Source organism: Pyrus communis, chromosome 16 (assembly GCF_963583255.1).
Source record: "Pyrus communis chromosome 16, drPyrComm1.1, whole genome shotgun sequence".
Classification (NCBI taxonomy): Eukaryota; Viridiplantae; Streptophyta; class Magnoliopsida; order Rosales; family Rosaceae; genus Pyrus; species Pyrus communis.
This window is the reverse complement of record NC_084818.1, coordinates 16,779,520-16,801,851: the sequence shown is the minus strand read 5'-3', so window position 1 is coordinate 16,801,851 and position 22,332 is coordinate 16,779,520. Positions and strand designations below refer to the sequence as shown.

Below are 22,332 nucleotides of genomic sequence, written 5' to 3'. Positions count from 1 at the left end.
CGATATTTCAATTGTGCTTTGGGCCAACCAATCATAGTGGCAGGGTCACAAATATATGGGAATTAACTGTACCCCATCTTCAATGGTGGTCCTCTCTATATAACTATCCATCATCACATCAGCAGATTCAGCGCACTATATATGTTATATTTGAAAAACACATCACAACATTACAAGTACGAGACATTACATTATAACTGCATTATATATGTTACACATCTCTTGTATATCACAAACCAACAACAACATAAGCTAGCTAGCGCTAGATATTTGTGGAGGAAGAGAGGGTGAGAAGATATTCAAACCATCATCTCATTATTTATATCGTCCCCCTACACATCTATATACATAAGTGGGATCGATGGGACTATATATCATAGCTAGCACACATGAGAAGCGGGAAACACGAGACCTGAATGAGAATGTTGCGATCGAGCGTTTTTATGGAAGAGCTAGCTAGCAGCTTGCATTAGCAGGTGGTGGCAATTTTTCACTGAATCTTGCATCCACTGCTTCTCCGACCGTCACGAAGACCCTTCCTCCAATTTTTTCCACAAAGTTGGATAGCTTTAGTTTGTGAATCACTAGCCACCTAGGGTTTGCAACGGCTAACTGGGAGAGAGAGAGAGAGAGGTCACAAGTTTTAAAATGCCGAGGTCGATCCCTGTAAGCCAAGAGGGCGAATAACTAGTCGATGTTTTACCTCAATTCCTTCGGAGATCAAATTCTTTTGCAGCTCCTCTAGAGAAGCTATTCCCGATGTATCAATGTTAATCAAATCTGTCGTACAGAAAGGGGGTAAAAATAAAGGAGAGGAGGTTATACAAATCTCTTGAAAGCTGCATATATATGTACAATTATGTAACATGTATATATATACTGTATACGTATAGAACAGTCAATGGCTTACATATGCTAAATGGAAGCTGTTCTTACATTGAAATTTGTAATGACTAATGATAGTGCATGAAAGAAAATAAGGCCTATATACAAAATTTAAATACTTGTGTTTTCAAAATTGAAATTTGTACTATCCTCACAAAAAGCCATTCTTCTATCCTTGTGTCAGCCACATACTTCATATTCATGCTCTTTGATCATTGGACACAACTATATATATAGGGGACGAGCACTTAAGTACGGCCTGTCCATGAGCAAAGAGCACAAATGTTGACGTCCATCAAAGAAAGCACAGATATTAATAATTATTGTGCATGAACCCAAATATTTTATAGTGTCTACCGCATGAGCTTTAGGTGCCTTTATCGTGCTCGTGTCCATACAAAAACCATACATTTTGGGATGTATATATGGGTTAAGCATTTGGGTTTAGAATTTAGTGATTAAAGTCTATTTTGAAGAATAAACATATTTAAATGGACATCGAGAATGACTAGTTTTAGATCCAAGATTCTAAAGACATTGTCTCTAGTTTTTCGTTTAGCCACTTACTAGACATGTCAAGAATTACGAGTTGAATTGCCTCTTTGGTGTCCTCCCCTTTCTTTGCAGTTATCCACCTTACAATCCTTGCATTTACAATACAAATACATGTTAATTTTCATATATAATTGGTTTTTTAGATTTATTAAATCTACTATTCACCAAAAAAATAAAAGATTCAGTACATATATATTTGTACAATTAAATACATACCTTTCTCTGACGAAATTGGCATTTGCAAAACAAAACAAGGCAGACTTGACACGTATTATCATGATTCCAGGAATTTTAACAGCCATAGGATATTGAGCGGTGTCGCAAAATATATCAGTTCTCGGAAGTTTTCCAAGTGTTTCTGTGCCTGGTCCAATTGAGATGAGAATAATCTTTGTGAATGATATGATCACCTGGTCAAAACATACAATTACATGTTAGAGACATCTTTTGTGCATAAGCATCGTTAAAAAGATGCCTACAAAACATACACACACGCACGCACGCACGCACATATGCAATTTGTCAGTGGTTAAAAGTATCAGAATCAGATGCCTACGAAACCACTTCTATGAGATTAAATAACTAAAAATGATTCCAATAATGTTTAACATAAAAAATGTTTAAAGATTTAAAAGTTATAAACAACTTTTTAGTTCATTACATGTCTTAGTGCTCTACCAAGAAGCACTTCGTTTTTTTTTTATAAAAGCTTCAATGTTCTCCTAAGTAATGAAAATGTTTATAAATAAAAGTGCATTGGGAGATTTTGTAATAGAATAAAACGTATTACCAATTAAATATTCTCTTGGTCATCTACTAATTAAATAATGTACTTTAAAATTTGATATCAATAGTAGATAATAAATGAATTTATTTTTTAATATTTTAATATCAAATTCAATAGTAAGTAACTATGTATCATTGATTAGTAGGTTGACTAAAAAACGAGACTCAATGAAATTCTAGAATTGATACATATGAAACATGGTTCATTGAAGAGATACCTAGAAATATTTACCAAAAAGGACCAAATCAATTAATTTAATCATATATGCTTCTATCTCCCAGGAACAAGATTAATTATTCCATGTATGACAAAATCATTTGCTGGTTTGAGGTTCTCGTATCCCACTCATCTACTTTTTCGTGTTTTTATTTTTTGGACATTGTTAATTAGTTATTTATTTTACAAAAGTAATGGCTATTTTTTTTTTCCTCCAAACAATAACGTTAGTAGGTTAAATTGTTAAATGTTAAGAAAGAGGAAGAAGGGAATTGGTGAGAATCAAACTCACATCACTAGGCATTGTCACTATCCATCATTGTGGTAAAGTGCAATCTATCTGCTTTACAAAAGTAATATTGTTTAAGAGACCAAACCTTTGTATTACATAATTAGTCATGTAATATTAAAACATAGTAAAAAAATGTAGTTTACTTGTATTTACAATATAGTAATCATATATCATATATGTATCTATTCACCTTAATTAAGATTTTTTTTTCTTAATAAATTTTTGTTTGGGGATGTTTTATTTAATGACACATTTTACCCTATCATTCTATATGAGATTCTCCTATGTAGATAACAATACTCTATACTAGTGTTTTAAAAATCACCGTCTAGCGCCTGCCTAGCACCGCTTAGGCTCTGTTTAGGAGCTAGGCAGCTAGCCACTGCCACAATTAATTCTTAGGTGTTTAAAAAATAAAAAAGGGCGCCTGCCTAGGCGTCCACTTAACCCATCTAGACCTGCTTAGGTTGCGAGTCTCATTTAAACAAAAAATAAATAACTTCTATTTTGCATTTTTTTTTAATAAATTTGTGAGAGACTTTTTATATATAATTTAATTTATATGTCATTCTAATTTGCAATTTATGTATCCGAACATAATTATTTATTTTTTTAAGTGCAAGTAGACATTTATTTATATGTTATATAAAAAATTAAATTAAAAATAAAAAATAGCCTACTCCTCTGCCTAGATCCCACCTAGATGCCTAGGTGCTAGACCTCTGTTCACTGCCCTATTAGCACATAGCGTCTTTTAAAACCTTGCTCCATGCAAATGAGGAAAGCTTGTAAACATACGGCTAAGGTTTGAGGCTAATAAAAATGTGTTCTATATGTTGACCCAAAAAATAATAATTAAAAATAAGATAAAGTACGAAAAGCTACCTCAAATATTGGGATCATGACAATTTCATACCTCATCTTGTAAAATTGACAATGTCATACCGCATCTTACGAATTTGTGACAATGTCATATCTCTATCAATTTTTCTGTTAAGTGATGACGTGGCAAGAGACGGGGACCACTCACTAATTGTCACATCCCGGCCCGGGGCGGATCACTTCCCGGGCCCGCTCCACCACCGTAGCACGATATTGTCCGCTTTGGGCTTACCATTCCCTCACGGTTTTATTTTTGGGAACTCACGAGCAACTTCCCAGTGGGTCACCCATCATGGGATTGCTCTAGCCCCCTTCTCGCTTAACTTCGGAGTTCCTACGGAACCCGAAGCCAGTGAGCTCCCAAAAGGCCTCGTGCGAGGTAGAGATGAGAATATACATTTAAGGATCACTCCCCTGGGCGATGTGGGATGTTACAATCCACCCCCCTTAGGGGCCCGATGTCCTCGTCGGCACACACGCGACCAAGGTTAGACTCTGATACCAATTTGTCACATCCCGGCCCGGGGGCGGATCACTTCCCTGGCCCGCTCCACCACCGTAGCACGATATTGTCCGCTTTGGGCTTACCATTCCCTCACGGTTTTGTTTTTGGGAACTCACGAGCAACTTCCCAGTGGGTCACCCATCATGGGATTGCTCTAGCCCCCTTCTCGCTTAACTTCGGAGTTCCTACGAAACCCGAAGCCAGTGAGCTTCCAAAAGGCCTCGTGCTAGGTAGAGATGAGAATATACATTTAAGGATCATTCCCCTGAGCGATGTGGGATGTTACACTAATCCAGCTGGATTAAAAAATAATTAAATATATTTTTAATAATGAAATATTAAAAAATTAAGAATAAAAAAACAAAAAAAAAAAAAATCCTAAGGGTGCGGCATCCCCTTTCCTTCACCCGCACCAATTTCAATTTTTTTTGTTCTTCTCTCTCCTCCTTCTTCTTCTCCTGGGCCGATACTAGATTTGTCACTTCCTTTTTTTTTTTTTTTTCTCATTCTTCTCTCTCCTTCTTCTTCTTCTTGGGCCGAAACTGGGTATGATTTTTTTTTTGTTTTTTTTTTTTTTGTTTCTGGGTTGCAGGTAGAGGGAAAAGGGGACGAAGATGAAGATGGGGAGGAGACAGAGAGGGTTCTTCTTCTTCTTGGGCCGAAATTGGGTTTTTTTTTTTTTTTTTTCTTTTTTTTGGTGTTTCTGGATTGCAAGGGAAAAGGGGACGAAGATGAAGATGGGGAGGAGACAGAGAGGGTTCTTCTTCTTCTTGGGCCGAAATTGGGTTTTTTTTTTTTTTTTTTCTTTTTTTTGGTGTTTCTGGATTGCAAGGGAAAAGGGGAAGAAGATGAAGATGGGGGACGAGAGATGAGTGCGCGTTGGGTTGGGGTGGGGGGGGACGAATTGGGTTGGGTTCGGGTTTTTTTTTTTTTTTTTTTTTTTTTTTTTTACACTTTTCTCCTTCTTCTTCTTCTTCTTCTTCTGCAGAAGGGGGTGTTTTAATTTTTTTTTTTTCTTCTTCTTCTTCCTTCTTCCTTCTGGGTTGCAGTTTGGGTTTTTTTTTTTTTTTTCCTCCTTCTCCTCTTCTCCCTCTTAGCCTCCTTCTTCTTCTTCTTCTTCTTCCATGGGCGGGCCGGGAGGGGGGGTTGAGTTGATAGGTTTTCTTCTTCCTCTTCCTCATTCTCCTTCTTCTTCTCCTTCTGCTTCTTCTCCTTCTTCCTCCTTCTCCTCCTCCTTCTTCTTCTTCTTCCTTCTTCTGGGTCTTTTTTTTTTTTTTTACTGGGTTGCAGTTTCCATTTTTTTTTTTTTTTCCTTCTCTTCTTCTTCTTCGGTTCTTCCTCCTTCTCCTGGGGGGTGGGTGGGGTTGCGGGGTTGGGTTTTCAAATTTATTTTTTTTATTCTTTTTGTAATAAAGATTAAGCAGAAAGAAGATGAAAATGGGGAAGAGAGAGGGGGGAAGGGACGACTAAGGTTTTTTTTTTTTTTTTTTTAACTTTTATTTATTATTTTAATATTTAAAAAATATTATTATTTTTTTTGTTTTTAATAATATTTTATTAATTTTTTAATAGAAAGTGGGCTCCGAATCAAGCCACGTTAGCACTTAAAAGAAAAATTAATAGAAAAACTGACGGAGGTCTGACATTGTCATAAATTTGTAAGATGAGGTATGATATTGTCAATTTTAAAAGATGAGGTATGAAAGTGTCGTGACACCAATAGTTGAGGTAGTTTTTTATACTTTACCCATAAAAATAATTGGCTCCTATCCCGTCATACTTTTGTATAAATGGATTTTATACGCAATTATGCATCTACTGTTGCAGACAAGAGTAATTAAGAGCTAATATATAATATATTACCGCAACTAGAAGGCCAATCTCCATGGATGCAAATAGGACCCCAAAGAAGGCTCCAATGCAAGCCAAGAAGTCCAACTTATCAACCTTCCAAATTTTGTAGACTTCGCTCAGGTTAATAAGCCCGGACAGAGCAGAGAGAATAATTGAAGCAAGGATTGCTGTTGGTGTGTAATACAAGAGCTTTGTCAACAGCTGCAGTGATATGATCACAGTAATGGCCATGACCACGTTTGACACCGGAGTTTCACAACCAGCACTGAAGTTAACGGCAGTACGCGAGAATGAACCTGTTCATGATCATGATTTAACCGAAAGGGAACTGAATTACGTCCTAATAAGATGGCAAAGTAGTAAAAATTATAAAAGAATTAATCGATGAAGTATCATTATTAGAGTGAAGTTATTTGTAAATTTGTACCTTTTCAATTGACCATGTAAGACTATCTAACAGTGCTTTTCGAAGGCGCATTAGGATAAACAAAAACACTTTTCGCAGTTTTGAGAATAAATTATTTTTCTTAAAGAATAAAAGTGCTTGTAACAGAAACAAAGTAAAGTGTTTCTTACAGAAGCAATTTGTGTTAGAAAGATGGTACATCTTTTTGTCTGGTGAGAATGTTGCACATGTTCAGTACTCACTACCAATGCTTACCGGTTGCAACATAGCAAGAAGTACAGGATCCCACTATGTTCATGAATCCCATTGCCATCATTTCTTTGTTACCATCTATGTGGTACCCTTTCATGGTTGAGAAAGATCTTCCAACTGCAATTGCTTCCTGAATTTTGACAAAATATAAACAATATATGAACCAATTCAAAGGAGCTAATTGATAAAAATTAGTAAACCATTCATTCATTTGTTCTTCAGTGGTACATATGTGACTGACCGCGAGGGCAACAAGGGCGACAATTAGCCCAACTTTAGCCACATCCCCAACATAGGGGCTGTTGAACTGTAACAGATTCACCGAACTAGGGTTCAAGCCATCTTTGACGTGTTTAACAATATTAATTCCATGTTTATCTCCCCGTGTTAGATAAACAATCAGAGTGGATAGTATAACGGATAGGAGAGGAGCAACGGCTGGCAACCAGAAAAGTTTCTTCGTCTTTTTACCCTGCAAATAGTGTACGTTAATTGAAATACATAATTTAGTTAGACCAACATGCAAAACGATAATAACTAATTAACAAGTTCGAAGTGTTGCTCACCAGAAATCTTGACATTAGGATGAAACACAGGAATGAGCAGCCAAGGAAAAAATTATGAGGACTCCACTGCAAATGAAATGCAAAGAAATAAATGATTGGATAAATTGTATATGATTTATTTTAATAAGGAATTATTTCTTTCCATTGAAGAAAAGTAGAAGACTGTACAGGGTGGTGGAAAGATGTCCAAACAGCTTCTATAACAGAGATAACATCAGTATTGGTAGGAAAGTGAGTGATTCCAAGTAGTCCCTTTAGTTGTTGAAGACCGATTATGATGGCTGCCCCGGCCATGAACCCTACGATTGCAGCATGAGAAAGAAAATCCACAAGAAACCCCAATCTGATGAAAAAAGGGTAAGTTTACGAATAAGAAGTATGTGAACAAATATTAGGACAACCTTGCGCATATCCAATGTATACGATGCTTAAGTCATACTAAAGAGCTCTAATACTTCGCACTATATAGTCGAATCCAGTACAGTCCAATACTACCTGAAGAGTCCGAAGGCAGCTTGAAAGATACCGGTGAAGAACGTTGCAGTGAGTACGAGCTTGGTGTAAGCAATAGGATCAGCCCCGGGGTCCTGTAACTTTTGAATCATTGAGGGCAAAAGAAGAGAAACAACTGCCACAGGTCCAATTGCTATCTCTCTTGAAGTCCCCATTACAGCATAAATAAGAGGTGGAACAACACTTGTGTCTACAATTGATCAATTACGGAACAAGAAAATAAATTAAAGAATACAATAAAAATTAATATTCCATTGCCATATATGTAAATCCATGCAACTAAATACTAGAGTAATATATTCCCAGGAAAATAAAAAGGAAGAAAATACTAGAAGACCAATATTTAAGTTAACTAGTTGACTTACAAAGGCCGTACTGAGGGTCAAGCTGTGCTAAAGTTGCATATCCAATACTCTGCATTAAACTCGTATTAAGGTCATAACATGATAATTCAGTTCTAAAATTATGAGATATAGTAATTTAGCTGTATTATTATAGTAATTATGAGTGGTTATTTCATGCATGAATGTTCAATAACTTAATTTGTTACCTGAGGAATGCAGAGACTTGCTATAGTGAGACCTGCCATGAAATCATGTTTGAATTTTGACATGTTGTAGCTTCTACCCCATACAAGAATAGGAAATATCTCCTGCTGGACAGAGACTGCACTTTTGAGTGTTGGCTGATTCTTGAGAGACGAGTACTTTCTTCGGCAACAAGAAACGGTTTCCCTCACAGAGTCCATGAGCTCATGCCATAGACCAGGGGGTTCAGGACCATTCAGCACCCACTGAGTCCTCTCAACTAGGCTGCTGTTTTTCTCAAGGTCAAGATCGACGTCAAGCCTTTCCTCGTCAATAGCTGATGAGGCAGTGCTTGATTTTTTGAAGTGTTTGGTGGAACCTGGAGCTGGAAGGGTATCTTTGGGACTAATTTCTTCACCTGAGGCCTCTATAAACTCACGCCATGGTCCCGGCAGCCGGGGCGTATGGAGAACCCAATTAGCCTCTTCAGAATGCTCTGAAGAGCCCATTGTTGGGTGAACTAGTTTTCAGAGGAGGCTTCTTATCAGAATATGGAAGATTTAGGCACCAGAAGTAGTACAAAGTTTTTGATGTTAAAATGCATGTCCCATCTTGATCGAAGGACCATATAAATACATCAAAAAGGTGAATTTAATGGTTGAGAGAATTTTTTAAGCAAAAATCTATTGGTAGTCCACGTGTACAAATTGAGCGTGGAGACAAGAGAAAAGGCTCGGTGGAATCCAGACCTTTTCAGAACAACATATTAGGTATCTTTAACGTGCCCATGGCGGTAATTGTATATACTTGCCTGACTTCCCACTACGTTTCTTGTTTGTCCCAAATGAAAAAGAAGAAATTTCTTCACATAAAATGATACAAGAATGAATGGTTGAGATTAAAAATATAACATTTAAATAAATGTGCGTATTATTAAATCTAAAAGAAAGAGTAATGTTAAGGAGATCAAAACTTTAAACCAAATTTTGTAAACCAAAAGATGTGGTTGTTAACGATTGGATTATTATTACTTAAGTGTTGATTAGTCCCCTGAACTTGTAGGCAGCTGCTAATTTCCCCATGAACTTTAATTTTAGCCAATTAACCCCTTGAACTTTTTAATTAGCCAATTTCCTCATTGAACTTTAATTTTAGCTGATTACCCCCCGTGAACTTTTATAAATAGCCAATTTTCCCTTGGTGTTAGATTTTAAAAAATTTCATACAATTTCATCCATCCAATTTTTCATTCTTTTTGCCCTTATACACTTGTCATATGTTGTTTTTCGTGATCAAGATAGATGGAAAATTGGATGTAAATTTTTAAAATCTAAAGCCATGGGGAAATTGGTTATTTATAAAAGTTCAGAGGTAATCGGCTAAAATTAAAGTTCAAGGGGAAAATTGGCTAATTATAAAAGTTCAAGGGGATAATTGGTTAAAATTAATGTTCAGAGGAGAAATTAGCAACTCCATACAAGTTTAGGGGGAAAATGACAAATATGCCTACCTTTTATTGTGTAAAATAAATCACTCTCAAAGAATTAGGTCATGAATTTCAGATAAGAAATATTTATTTTTTACAAGAAACAATAGCCGAATTTCATTGATCATCACGAACAAATACAAGGATGCCAATTCAGTACATTGCTCCAGTGACCAACAAATTGATCTGGAGTGAATTTGCACAAACAAGCAATTAAGCCAAAACCCCTAACACGGCTACCACAAGCATAGGTGCACCAATACAAATTTGTCACAAGAACGATAGATGCAAAAAAACCTATGCCAATGCACACACCAACCTTCATTGATGTGCAAGGCCACACAACTTCATAGCTGGAGAGTGAGACCACATAAAATCACTGCTAAAAGACGAGACCACATAATCATCACTTGAAGACTAGACCCATCAAGCCGTCGCTCAAAGGTGAAACCACATCATCTGCCAAACGTGACACAAACAAAATCTACATTAATTCGAGAATAAATCCAGCGGTCCCCTAATCTCAGGGGAGGACTAGGACACTCAAGGCTAGACCACATGCAACTTCACCACACTAGTGAGATTCATAACTTTCACAAGGCAAGCAAGCAGAGCCGACATATATCTACGCGCCTAAGGCAACACAGCCACAAAATAGGTTGGGGAGAATGTCACCACCATAAAATCAAGCAGGTGCAGGTGGATTCGACCCACCAACAACTACGATTCAACCCCAAATCACAAATCAAGCTTTTATCAAGGAAAATACCTAGGGAGGAGGCAAGGTACCAAAACGAAATAGTACATGGGAGAGAAGATTGAGGAAGACGACAAGGAAGGAAGAGCTATAAAGGATGAAAGATGGGCTACCACCGGCCCCAAGCCATAGCAAGGGACCGGAAGCTATGGTTGTTGCAGATCCAGGGTTTTTGGGCAAGAAAGGGAGACAACGCCTGGAGAGAGATGCATGAGTTTTTTTTATTGAATGAAATTGATACGGAACATGTGATTCACTTTGCTTTTGAATTTTCTGGCCAAGCATAATTTTTTTTGAGATAAGGTGAATTGTTTGTTGGGGTAGAAGCTAAATGATATTGGAAGATGAACGACAGAATTTTTTTTTTTTTTTTTTTTTTTTGTTTTTTTTGTTTTAATTAACTACTAGGGTTTGTGGAGTGCGAATAGAAATATGGAAAAATTAGTATCTAGTCCCTAGCTACTAATGTTCATTGTTTGAGGTTTTATTAGTTTTCAAATTTTGATCGAAATTCTTAGCATTAATATATTAATAAATTTATATGTCAGTTACATAATTTTTTAAAATAAAAATTAGTAATTGATTTAGGGTTCTAATACTCACACCTTTATTAAATTCCTACTTAATTCTCAATTCAAAACATTTCCACAACACTAAAATAATTTTATAGCAGTTCTATTAGTTTAGGAATGTGATTGTGTAAATCCTATCATATCTGGGATATCCTTATGGGACTCTACCATATCTCTTAGACTAGATATTATTCTATTAGTGTTGTAATCCTATTAGGGTAAGGAATTTACCTTCCCTGCTACTATAAATAAAGGCACAATGGGGTGAGACAACACACACCTCACACTTACACATTTCTCTTTTTTCTCTCTGTGCCGCCGCACCCGATTATATTGTTCAATAAATAAGGCTACAACACATTACCAGCATGCTCTTGAAGCTGTGCTAAATAGAGTTTATTCATCTTCCTGGGGAGTATTACGTTTTATTGAATTGATTTACTTGATTCAGTTTGATTTTCTTTGTTGAACGTGATACAATGTATTGGAGATGTAATTCCAGCTTTCCAAGAAGAATCCTTCTACAAATTCAAGGGCTCAGTTGCTTTATGTCAATCATGTTCTTTTAAAATAAATTAAGATATTTGAAACGACCATGAAGCAATGAAACAATCCACATGATGCATGAGGATTGATGCAAGTGTGTGTGTGTGTGTGTGTGTGTGTGTGTGTGGGGCATTCATGCATCATGTGGATTGATGCAAGTATTATCCTATATGGAAGATTCACTAATGTTTAGAATTTAACATGAGTTTTATGTTAAAATTGGAGATGCTCATTTATAGTTAGCCTGAAGCTCTTAGTAGTTTACATGGATTCACTATTGTCTATGGGCTTTCTGATTTTCAAGTCAATTATGTATGTCTAATCGTTCTGGAACTTACCAGAGAGGGTCTACCATTCATCCTTGTCTGATCACTCAGTTGTGTGAGCGTGCTGGTGTTCAAAAACGTCATGATGATCTTTGCCTTAAAACCATTAAGGACCTTGACAGAAATATAATCAATTTAAGTAATGTAATGTATGATGTAGCTCAGGTTGATCCTAGACTAGTTCCTCCACCAAATGTCGCCCAGGACAGAAAAATAACATATCTTGAGTCTAAAATCAATTCCTTAAGAAAGAAATTTGTTGATTTCAAATCTTTGATCAGACAATCTGCGTCATCACCACTTGTTAGTCACTCGGTCTCCACCCCTTCTCTGAGTCAAACTTCCATGAATCTTCCATCGTTTGTCCTCGAGCCGTCTCTACGTCCTCCAAAACTTGTCCCTTAACGTCTCATGGCTCCATCTTCTGCGTCTTATCATACTGCTACTTCTTCTGGCCACTCAAGTGTTGTTGCTACCAAGATGGCCGCAATATATGCTGCTAAAGGAAAGGGTGTGACCATCAATATTTATCAGTAGGTCTCTTCCGCTCCTACATCGAAGGGCAAACACATCCAATTTACATGTTCTTCTGTTAAAGATAAAGATGCAGAAGGTTTTGGTAACGATACCCACACTGGAAATGCCCTTGTTGAATATGCCATTGCTGCTGGATCTCTTATTGGCTCGGATGACTCATCACAATTAAAGGAGTTCTAAGTTTATGGGGGAGTTCTTCTAGGGATTTTTAGTTTAAATAAGAGCAAGTGTTATGAGGGACTTCTGTTTTGTTAAGTATTGAACAATGTTTTGTTAAAGCTGAAACTCTAATTTCTGTTGGTTTCTGTTGTAATTAATCTTGCTATTCTCTTGACTTTATCTTGAATCTTATGATCTTTACGCTTGAAATTGTTAGATATTATCACTGTGGTTCCAAACTTTGCATCATTGTGGGCTATTTTGGTTTCCCTTGATGTATTGACCCTTCTTTCTTGCATGTTAAGCTTCACTCTTTATTCCTTGCTATGTGTTTCATTGTCAATTTCTTCATGTGTCTTACCATGACAAATTGAGGGAGAAAAATTTATATCCTTTTCAATGTGGTAACTGGAATAACCTTTGTTAATCATGCAATTTGTGGTGTCATTTTTAAAATGAGCTTATGCTTTAATAATCCATGATAAATCTCACTTATCTCTTGCTGAGAAATGTATGGTTGCTACAAGAGTTGTCACTTGGTCTTCTCTTGTCAATGCATGATTTCTTAAGTGTGGGTGCTGTGTGAACTAGTTGTAGGTTTAGGGTTATTTTACCAAGGAAAGCCAAAGGGGGAGATTGTTAAGTACTAGGTTTAGTGTTTGGCTCTCCTTGTCAAAATTTGTAAATGCTACCGCACATGCTCATAATTTAGAGTCAGGGTACACTGCTGATCTGGGATTTCTATTGGGATTGAACTTGTCAAAACACCAGCTTTCTATACTACAAAAGGTTTGAATCATACATTTGCATTTGTATATCAAACTTATTTTTCTAGAGTCCTTTTGTTTACTGTAGTTGTCTAGTTAGAAATTTCGTCTGTTGTCCAGCTGTCTAGGCACGCAAATTAAGACAGCCCACATAGGCCATCTGACACATTTTCCTATACGTAGATTTCTCACCCTTGATCTGAAAAGGTTTTTTTGGCTTGTGATACGTGTCTCATTGTTCCCCTTGTCTGAAACATTCATCTCTCCCATTAAAAGGGTTCTCAAGGATTCATTTGTTATTTGGTTAGGATTTTTCACATTTCAGAAAAAGAGTGCATTTAGCCTAAAGCTACCTCTTAAGCTTCCAAACCAAAACCCTAACCACAAAATCATCTCATGCACAAACACCCAATCACTGCATATTAGGGTTGCATTGTTTTAATGGTTTTGCATTAAGCCTTTGGTCTAAACCTAAGTTTCATATCCTTTATAGACCAATCTCTCGGACTCATGTTAGGTTCTTCTTCAACTGGTTGACTAGAGAACCTGACTAGTCATTTGAATTTAGATCTCATAAGCATATCATAACATCACATCATTGATCGTGTTGATCTTGGTCCCACAAGGTGATGAGCTCAGGAGGAGCTGTCAGTTCATGAAGACCAAAGAGTCCATCTCGTGTAAGGCAATGTTGCACAAAGGTAAAGCTGCTCTATAGATAGGGATCTAAGAATTGAGCTTGTGTGGTCTTTGTATGAACCTTTGTTTACACTAGTGGATTGGACCCAGTGGAGAGTCCCCAGCCTTTTCTGGCCAAAAACTTCCTTGTGTTCAATACTTTACAAAACCGTATGTATAACTTTGTTGGAACCAAACTTTGTAGGGTTGCTAATATTGACACTTTATTAACCAAGAGAACTTAACTCAAGTACTAAGACTAAAACTTAATTGAAGTTCACATTGTTAAGTTTTAACCTTTCAAGTTTGTTTGGTTTATATGCTTGTGGGATTCTAACAATTTGTACTCAATTGACTAGTACGTTTGGCTAGACAATACAGTTGTTTTTAATTTTTTTTATTGTAGGGTATTCCACCTGGTACCAAATTCACTCACCTTACACGCGAGGCCAAATGACCCACCATCATCGTGCGGGGCCCGCTCTTTGGCCTTGATACTAGCCAAAGGCCCACTTTCAACAACACCTATATTGTCCCCAAGTTTGTAAGTACCACCTGCACAATCCTTCAGGTGTGGGGTTTTATCACAAAAAGCCTCGATATTAGTTGGAGTAGGGTGGAGATATTTAAATTCTTCTTTTCTCAAAGATACAGTCGATGTGGGACATTTCAACATACATTCCATGTAATTGAGTACATATTGTTCAATGACTAAATGTTGTTGGTGGAGAAACTTTAGATGCTCTCTCCTTCCTCATAACGAAATCCTACATTTGCAAATTCTATAGTTGACGGCTCCTTGTTTCGGGTTGGGCCTAAGTGTCCTCACTTCATATCACCTTATGATCCTTCCTTCACCTTCCGCTCACCTCACCGGCCCTCTCTCTTCTTGCCCCACATCTCGATGCTTGTCTTTCTTAGTTTTTTGTCTTTATAAATAGGATAATGCTAGGTAAACTATATTTGTATATTAATTATTATGAATTCCCTTACATACACTATTCATGAGGATGCGATCACGAGCGTTTACATATTTTTTTCACATTTTTTACACTTGTAAATTGATTATTATGTTTAATGTTTTTTGGTATTTTATAGGAAAAATCAAATTATATTAAAATTTTCACAGAGAGTTCAAAGTTAAAATCCTTAACAATTGATCATTGTTGACTAGTGTTGACCATCGCTGGTCAACGGTAAGTATTTAATCTCACATAATCGTATGGCTATTGTAGTGAGGTGTTTTTAGCAGTTGAAAATTACCAAACTAACTTTTTTCTTAACAAGTTAAAACGGGTTACCCACGAGTAGACCTATTAAGAACTAGTTATTAACTATAACCCGATAACGACCTGATTAGTTAATATGTGGATCCAAAACCTATTAATTTTGTATCAATTTGTGTCAAGTTAACAAGTCGTGTATGAAATTGTCAAGTCTACTTATTAGAAAGTATTTTTAACAAGACACTAAATTTTTTTATTTTTTTATTTTTTTTAATAATGACCAAGGTGATGATCGTGGCAGGCTCACTGGTGGTTTTGTTTTGTTCTTTCAAAAGTGCTACTCTTACCATCTAGTTATACCATCTCTCTAATAGAGATAGAGCTCACATGTGTTGGCTAACCTTAACTCTATTAGAGAGATGATACAAATGATGGTACAAATAGGTGATAAGTGTAGTATTTCTCTTGTTCTTTTGATTAGGTTAAACGTTAACGATTCTATTTAAAGTATTAAAAAACATATAATTTTTAAGATGGCGTATCAAATTTAGACTCTTCAAACCAACAAGAGTCAAATTAGGTCTTGACTAATCTATACGCTACCACACTAACGAATGAATCTAAGAATATGATACAGTCTAATGCAACAACGCCCCGTGGTGGAATTAGTGATTGCTTTTACCAACAAAGTAAGAGCTACTTTTGGGTTAATGGGGAACCACAGCATTACCTAATTATACGAATACCAAAAGTGATTTTGAGAAGAAAATTAGATGCAATGAATGTAGACACTTATGATCGAACTGAGATATAGAGTTTGGTTCAAGTGCTAAAAATTAAACAAGCAAACAAGATTATTTTCCATCATGCCAAAATGTATTGGGTCGAATGATGAGTTTCATTCAATTTCTGTTGGTGGCAAAGTTCTTCGAGATGTACTCAAAACAAGATGAGCGGTCGTGTTTAAATAATTTTATTTTAATTAGTTGAACTCCACTATAAGTGGTGACGATTTGATCGATTTATGTACAACTCTACGAGACTCGTAGAACTAAATCAAAAGAGAAGTTCGCGAAAGATTTCACAAAGAACTTTGCCACGAAGGCCAAACACACAGGTTTTTTTTTTTTAGGAAAACTAATGAAAAGGTCTTGAAAACTTTGAATTTTAACGATAAAGACAAAATAAAGGATAAAATGAATAGTATCATAATTGACATTTTAGTGTAAAAATGTGGTTTTTCGTTAAAGTGAACAGTACCATGAGTTTTTTATTAAAGTTACCTCTTTTTTTTTGGTCAACTAAAGGCAGAAACATTTATTAAACAAAGGATTCAGATCTTCTTCAGATCTAAGGATCCTGAGCCTAGGAATCAATTGATCCAGCACGTTGAAATTTGATCTAACGGCTACAATTATTATAACTTTTAGTGGAACCTCCTGTTTATAGCCGTTGGATCAAATTTCAACGGACCGAATCAATTGATCCCTAGGCTCAGGATCCTTAGATCCGAATAGGATCTGGATAACAGCACCAACTTACAAATCACTGCCCGCGGACAAATAAAATATACAAAATAAAAAGGACCAGCCCCCAAAAAAAGAAAAGCCCAACCAAAGGTTGAGACCAAACCAAAAAAAAAAAAAAAAAAAACCGATAACAACCTAGAACTCTGTTGTAGCCGTTTCCACACCAGAAAATCCCGTCCAACCCCCAGCTGGACAAAAAGAGAAAGAACATAGCAGAAAAAACACAAAGGCAAAAGTAAAGCGAATAGAGAAAGAACTGCCACCGACCTCCAGCCGGAGCCAGGATCGGCGACAACGAGTCAATTTTTTTAACTACTCACACAAGATGGTAAGAAAGGCTCTCAAGCAGAGAGAAAGGAAAAAGGCAACCCACGCCAAAAATGGGTTTGAACCCAAATACACAGGCTTCTCAATTAGCGTAGACAAATTTTCCTGAGTATGTTAGACTACAAATAAAAAGTAGTTGTCTTCCAAAAAAAAATAAAAAGTAGTTTAGATTTTAAACCTACAAAGACACATAGGTTTTTTATCGCATACTACCCCACAAACAACAGCAAAAAATCAACAACGGTCTCAAGTATGGATTTCTGCACATCCTCACGTGAAAATTAGAGTTTTAATTTGGTATATATATATTTCTGCTTGTATCATAAGAAGATATTTTTTTAAATAAATATAATTTTGAAAGAAGTAGATTACAAGTAAAAAAGATATATACTATATGTAGCTAAAAAACAATTGACCTGTGATATAAGTAAACTATTTCGATAAAACAACATCTGATATAGATATATGAATATAAGTTATCTACCATATAGTAATATAAATTAAAAAAAAAAAAAAGGTGATATAAGGGTCGAAGTTATTTAATTCCCAGTATCGATCCTATGATTTAAGAAACTATATTCCATAAAATTTACAATTTTATCACAAACTTAACAAAAAAATAAAAAGTCATCAAACCTAATAATAACTCGCAAAATTAAATTTTATATTGAATTTATCATACTTATTTATCAATCTAGTATTCAGTTGATCACTAAACATTAAAGAAATTTAGGCTAGGAAACTCTCCAGCTGGAATAATCAAATTTGGGATGAATGGGGAAACCACCACAACAAAATAATAGTAGAAACTTTTAGCAAGAAGATAAGAGGTTTATGGTAATAGGGAAGATATCTGTTCTGTTTATCTAGTCAAAGAAACCGTCCAGATTCAAGATGGCTGTGTCTTTATTAAACAATTGGATGGACTAAAATGAAGTTCAAAAGCAACTGGCGCTAAAAGTAAGCTAAAAGCCTTAAATATGATGATTATGATATTGAAAAAGTACATCAAGTTTTGATAGGGACATGCATTGGATTTATTTAAGGGCTTATGACAAGGGACTGGCTACAGTAAAGGCGTCCTGGGTAATTACAAATAATTACCCACATCCGTTAACAACCATGCCGACGTACTCTACATACCACGCGATGCTTCCTCAAATTGTTTTGTTTTGCAATATTTTGAAAGGTTTTAATTGGTGCTGGCCTAACAATTCTCTCATGAGTTATTGAAAATTTAAATTTCTATGTTTAATATTGTGCCAAATTTTAGCTTGGATGATATGATTCGATGGACTCCTTTGTTGTCTAGCATATACTCTGCTGCTTCTGCTTGGGATAAGTCTTGGCAATCCAAACCTATGGCAGGTGTCTAAACTTGTTTGGTTGGCCGTTCAATGCAAGCTTTCGACTATGGATGAGATTTTAAATTTTGCTCTGTCTGCTCCAATATCTTGCGTCCTCTGCTCTAGTGCTACGGAGTCTCATTGCCACCTCTTCTTTGAGTGTCCTTTTACTAATGGTATTTGGTCTTCAGTGTTGTTCAAGTGCAATGTCCCTTGGCTAAGGCTTCTTTGGCCTATTTTTGTCATGTGGCTGCTAGTCATTGGAAGGGAAAAGTTCTACCGTCGATAGTCTTGAAGTTATGTCATGCTGCTACTATGTATTATGCTTGGAGAAAGTGAAACAACCGTAGATTCAAGAACTCATGTCAACCCGCTATGATGGTTCTTAACTCAATTAAGTCCACATTTGAACTTTCTGTTCAGTTCTTTAAAATTGTCCATTCCACTGCTAATAAGTCTACTTTACGGGAATGCAGTATACATATGAGTAGTTAGTGCTTGTTGTTGCTGCTTTGATGCTGCGTTGTTGGCTCAGCTGTCTATTTATCTTATGGTTGCAGCTCTTCGCTGCTTGTTTGTTTTTTAAAGCAATTATCTGTTGCTTATTTGTTTTCAGCAACGTTTGTTTTCTCCCTTCCTCATCAATATATTTTATTTATTAAAAAAAATAAAAAATAAAACCACTTCGAGTCCCTTAACTCCGAAAGAGGCATAAGCATTAGTCAGCCTCTGCTTCGAATAAGGAAGATCAATCTTCCTCAAGAGTAGAGAATATGTTAAGCATAAACACAAATATCTTTTGAACACTGTTTGACCACGATTTATAATACGTCATGTACGGCTGAGATTCAACCTACAAACAATAGAAGAAATCAAAGATCGTAGAAGGCAATGATGTGATGTCGACCTTTTTTCTTTTGTTACGTGTTCAGACCCTTGAATTGCTTTCAAATCGGTGAACTGGAAAAGGAGTTTCAGACGGTTAATCAGTACAAAGCTAGTACTCAGTTAAGTGAGTACAAAGCCAGTACTTCTGAAAGTAGTAAGCTTTAAGCAGCATGTGGGGATTATTCCATACCATTGTTTGGTGAATATACAAACATTTAAAGGGCTGATCAGGGAGCCCTTGTGATTTATGAACCGTATGGTGGGTGTAACTCCAAATCATTGAAGAGAACGATTTTTCTATGCCTGTATTGGGGTTTTAGTTACTCGGAATGCAATCTAAGTCTCATTGCCAAATAGTCCAGGAGGTAAAGGTTAATCCAAACTCAGATACACTGCATAGCTTGCGGCAAGTAAACCCCTTTAAGTAGGACATTTCACACTAAAACCATAGTCAAATCATATCTACTCCCCGGACTTGGGAACCCCAATATGTTAGAAACTTGCCTACGTCTTCATTTGGGGGAGTTTCCAGATTTCCTAACATTATTCACATCCGGATTGCCAAATGGCATCCAAATACTGTTCCTAAGTGTTACAATAGTAGCAAATTTATGTTGTCTTTAGGCTTGACAAAATTGTACATATAAAACATATAAACACCTTTGATCAAGGAGAAAGCCACATATGCCCACAGGGTGGGGTGGGGTGTTGAGGGGTGGTAAGGGGGAGGGTTGGCTAGTAGATTTCCGATGTCTAAGTCAATGTCTCCGGAAAGAGAGAGTTTAGAACTTAACTGCGTAGCAAAAACTTACTAAAGATTGGAGGTGATGGAGTATTTATAAAAGCTAGGCCGATCACACATTTAGGGTTTGCCTTAATATGTGTCGGCATCTGATTGGCCAAGATGAGTCATTCATAAGATGGATGAGGAAAAAATCATCCCAGAGATATTAATAAAAAAACATCTTGGGATTATCTTGGAAGTATCCTTCATTGGATATGATTGGGATTCTTTACTTGATTTAGTTAATCTTCAATTAGAAGAGTATTAGGGATAAGATTTAGTAATTAATCCAATCTTAAATGCTTTTGACTTTTATCCTTATTGTTATAGGAATGAGAGCTTGATGAGATTGTAATCAGCTACTCAGGTCTTTAGGGATGTTAAATTGTGAATGGATTAAATGTGGATTTCACCAAATTAATGAAGGCATTCTTGTAGCAGCTGTAGCAGCATTGGGAGTGGCGACGTGCATCGGGTCGGCTCAGCACAGAGCCGAGGTAGAGAACGACGTGGCATGGAGCCGTGGTGTAGGATTAGGTCGGCCCGGTTGGAACTGAGAAGCTGGCGACGCGGGCAAGAAATCGACACGTGGCAAGTTGAGGCTAGGTGTTGGGCTTGGCTCAGGGTGTGGGCTGGGGCCAAGCTGGGCCTACTGAATAACTAAAGGAGAAGAGATGGGTCGCTAGGCCCGCCTCGTTGGATCAAAAAGTGAGAAGTAGATGCTTCAGCCTCTACTCCGTGGGCTAAGAGTAGAGGGAGGAATTGGCGATAGGCTTCCTCCTAGGCTAGTCTAAGAGTAGGTGGACTCTATCTATTGTTTCGGTGTTCATTGAATTGACATGTTCCGATAATACCTTTAGATGATCCAATTGGACCATATAGGTTATTAGAAACGCATTGATCCTAAATTGGATCTAAGCTCTCCTTTCCAAAGCTCCGCTAATTCCTCCAAGGTCCGGTCTTCGTAGCTTTCCTTGCCTTGGTACGATGATCTGAAAATCATGGTCTCATATTCATGAGTTTGTCTTTATATTATATAAATAGTACACCATGAATGAGTCCGTTGGAAGCAATGTCCTAAACGAGGATAGGGCATAAAGACTTGTATTTCATAGTCACTTATTCCTTAAACCAATTTCCTTGCCGAACAAATCCATATCACATAAATCTTTAACATGAGAAGCAATGTCCCAAGGGCTTTGTAAAAACGGCTCCAACATGAGATGCATCATGTCGATCATAGATGACTACATGTGATTTAACATAAATCCATCTCACTTAATCTTGATCGGGATATGAATGATAGAACAACCTGATTGCATTGTAACTACCATCAAGGTTTGAAAGAATATCGTAATTATATCACAAATACTTATATCTAATTGGGTAGTCATGGCATGTTGCTAGGTGTAACTCATGCCTTTTGGAATATATATATATATATATATACAAATACTTATATCTAATTGGGTAGTCATGGCATGTTGCTAGGTGTATATATATACAAATACTTATATCTAATTGGGTAGTCATGGCATGTTGCTAGGTGTAACTCATGCCTTTTGGAATATATATATATAAATATATATATATTAATTAATTTACTACCAACTTTAGTTAGAACCTAGGAGGTCACACACCTACGATAGTACTAACGACGTTAAATGGTTAATGACAAGATAATTAATTGTAAATTATATTGAATTAATTACTTGGACTGAATGGACATGTTTTAATTAAGATAAGCATTGGGCTTTATTTAATTAAAAGGATCCAAGTCACAAGCTCAAGTGGGCTAGTGGAATGGACTTAACACAAGGAGTAAAGCCCCCGGCGCTAAGCCCAATGGTAGGGTGCGGCTAGGGGTTATTATATATACCCCATGTGTTGTTTCATATGCAAGCTAATGCCAAAATTTGTTCCTCGGACAAAAGAGAGAAAAGCCTTAACCCAAAAAATACCCCGTGTCTCGTCCAAACACTATTGATCCTAGTGAAAGATAATGCTAGCACATTTAATCTGTTGCTAGATTTATCAGTGCGAATACTTTTAGGAGCTCAACACTTGTGAAGTTTTGTGTGATCAATCATGATGAGGAATAACACAAACACAAAAATGATCTTACCAAATGATGCACATGTTAAGGTTCAAGTAATTTAATTTC

At 36.5% G+C, this 22,332-nt stretch overlaps 1 protein-coding gene across 1 annotated transcript; it reads right to left on the bottom strand.

Annotated features, from left to right (window-relative positions):
• Window positions 1–133: 133 nt before the first annotated feature.
• Window positions 134–8,822, bottom strand: LOC137721400 (low affinity sulfate transporter 3). Its single transcript, XM_068460494.1, has 12 exons — window positions 8,264–8,822; window positions 8,079–8,127; window positions 7,696–7,903; window positions 7,369–7,543; window positions 7,201–7,266; window positions 6,876–7,106; window positions 6,638–6,764; window positions 5,986–6,272; window positions 1,657–1,850; window positions 1,453–1,529; window positions 704–780; window positions 134–612 (listed from the first exon to the last, which is right to left on the bottom strand). Exons 1-12 carry the CDS (start codon window positions 8,747–8,749, stop codon window positions 457–459), a joined length of 2,133 nt encoding a protein of 710 aa, XP_068316595.1. The 5' UTR covers window positions 8,750–8,822; the 3' UTR covers window positions 134–456.
• Between the last annotated feature and the right edge of the window lie 13,510 nt (window positions 8,823–22,332).

What these genes read in the sequence shown, in the direction of transcription:
- LOC137721400 (XM_068460494.1), bottom strand. Translation starts at nt 8,749, where the DNA reads ATGGGCTCTTCAGAGCATTCTGAAGAGGCTAATTGGGTTCTCCATACG. An exon ending in CAAGTCTCTGCATTCCTCAG is followed by an intron (nt 8,128 to 8,263) that starts GTAACAAATTAA and finishes AGTTTAATGCAG; the next exon opens with AGTATTGGATATGCAACTTT. An exon ending in TGATCTCCGAAGGAATTGAG is followed by an intron (nt 613 to 703) that starts GTAAAACATCGA and finishes TCTCTCTCCCAG; the next exon opens with TTAGCCGTTGCAAACCCTAG.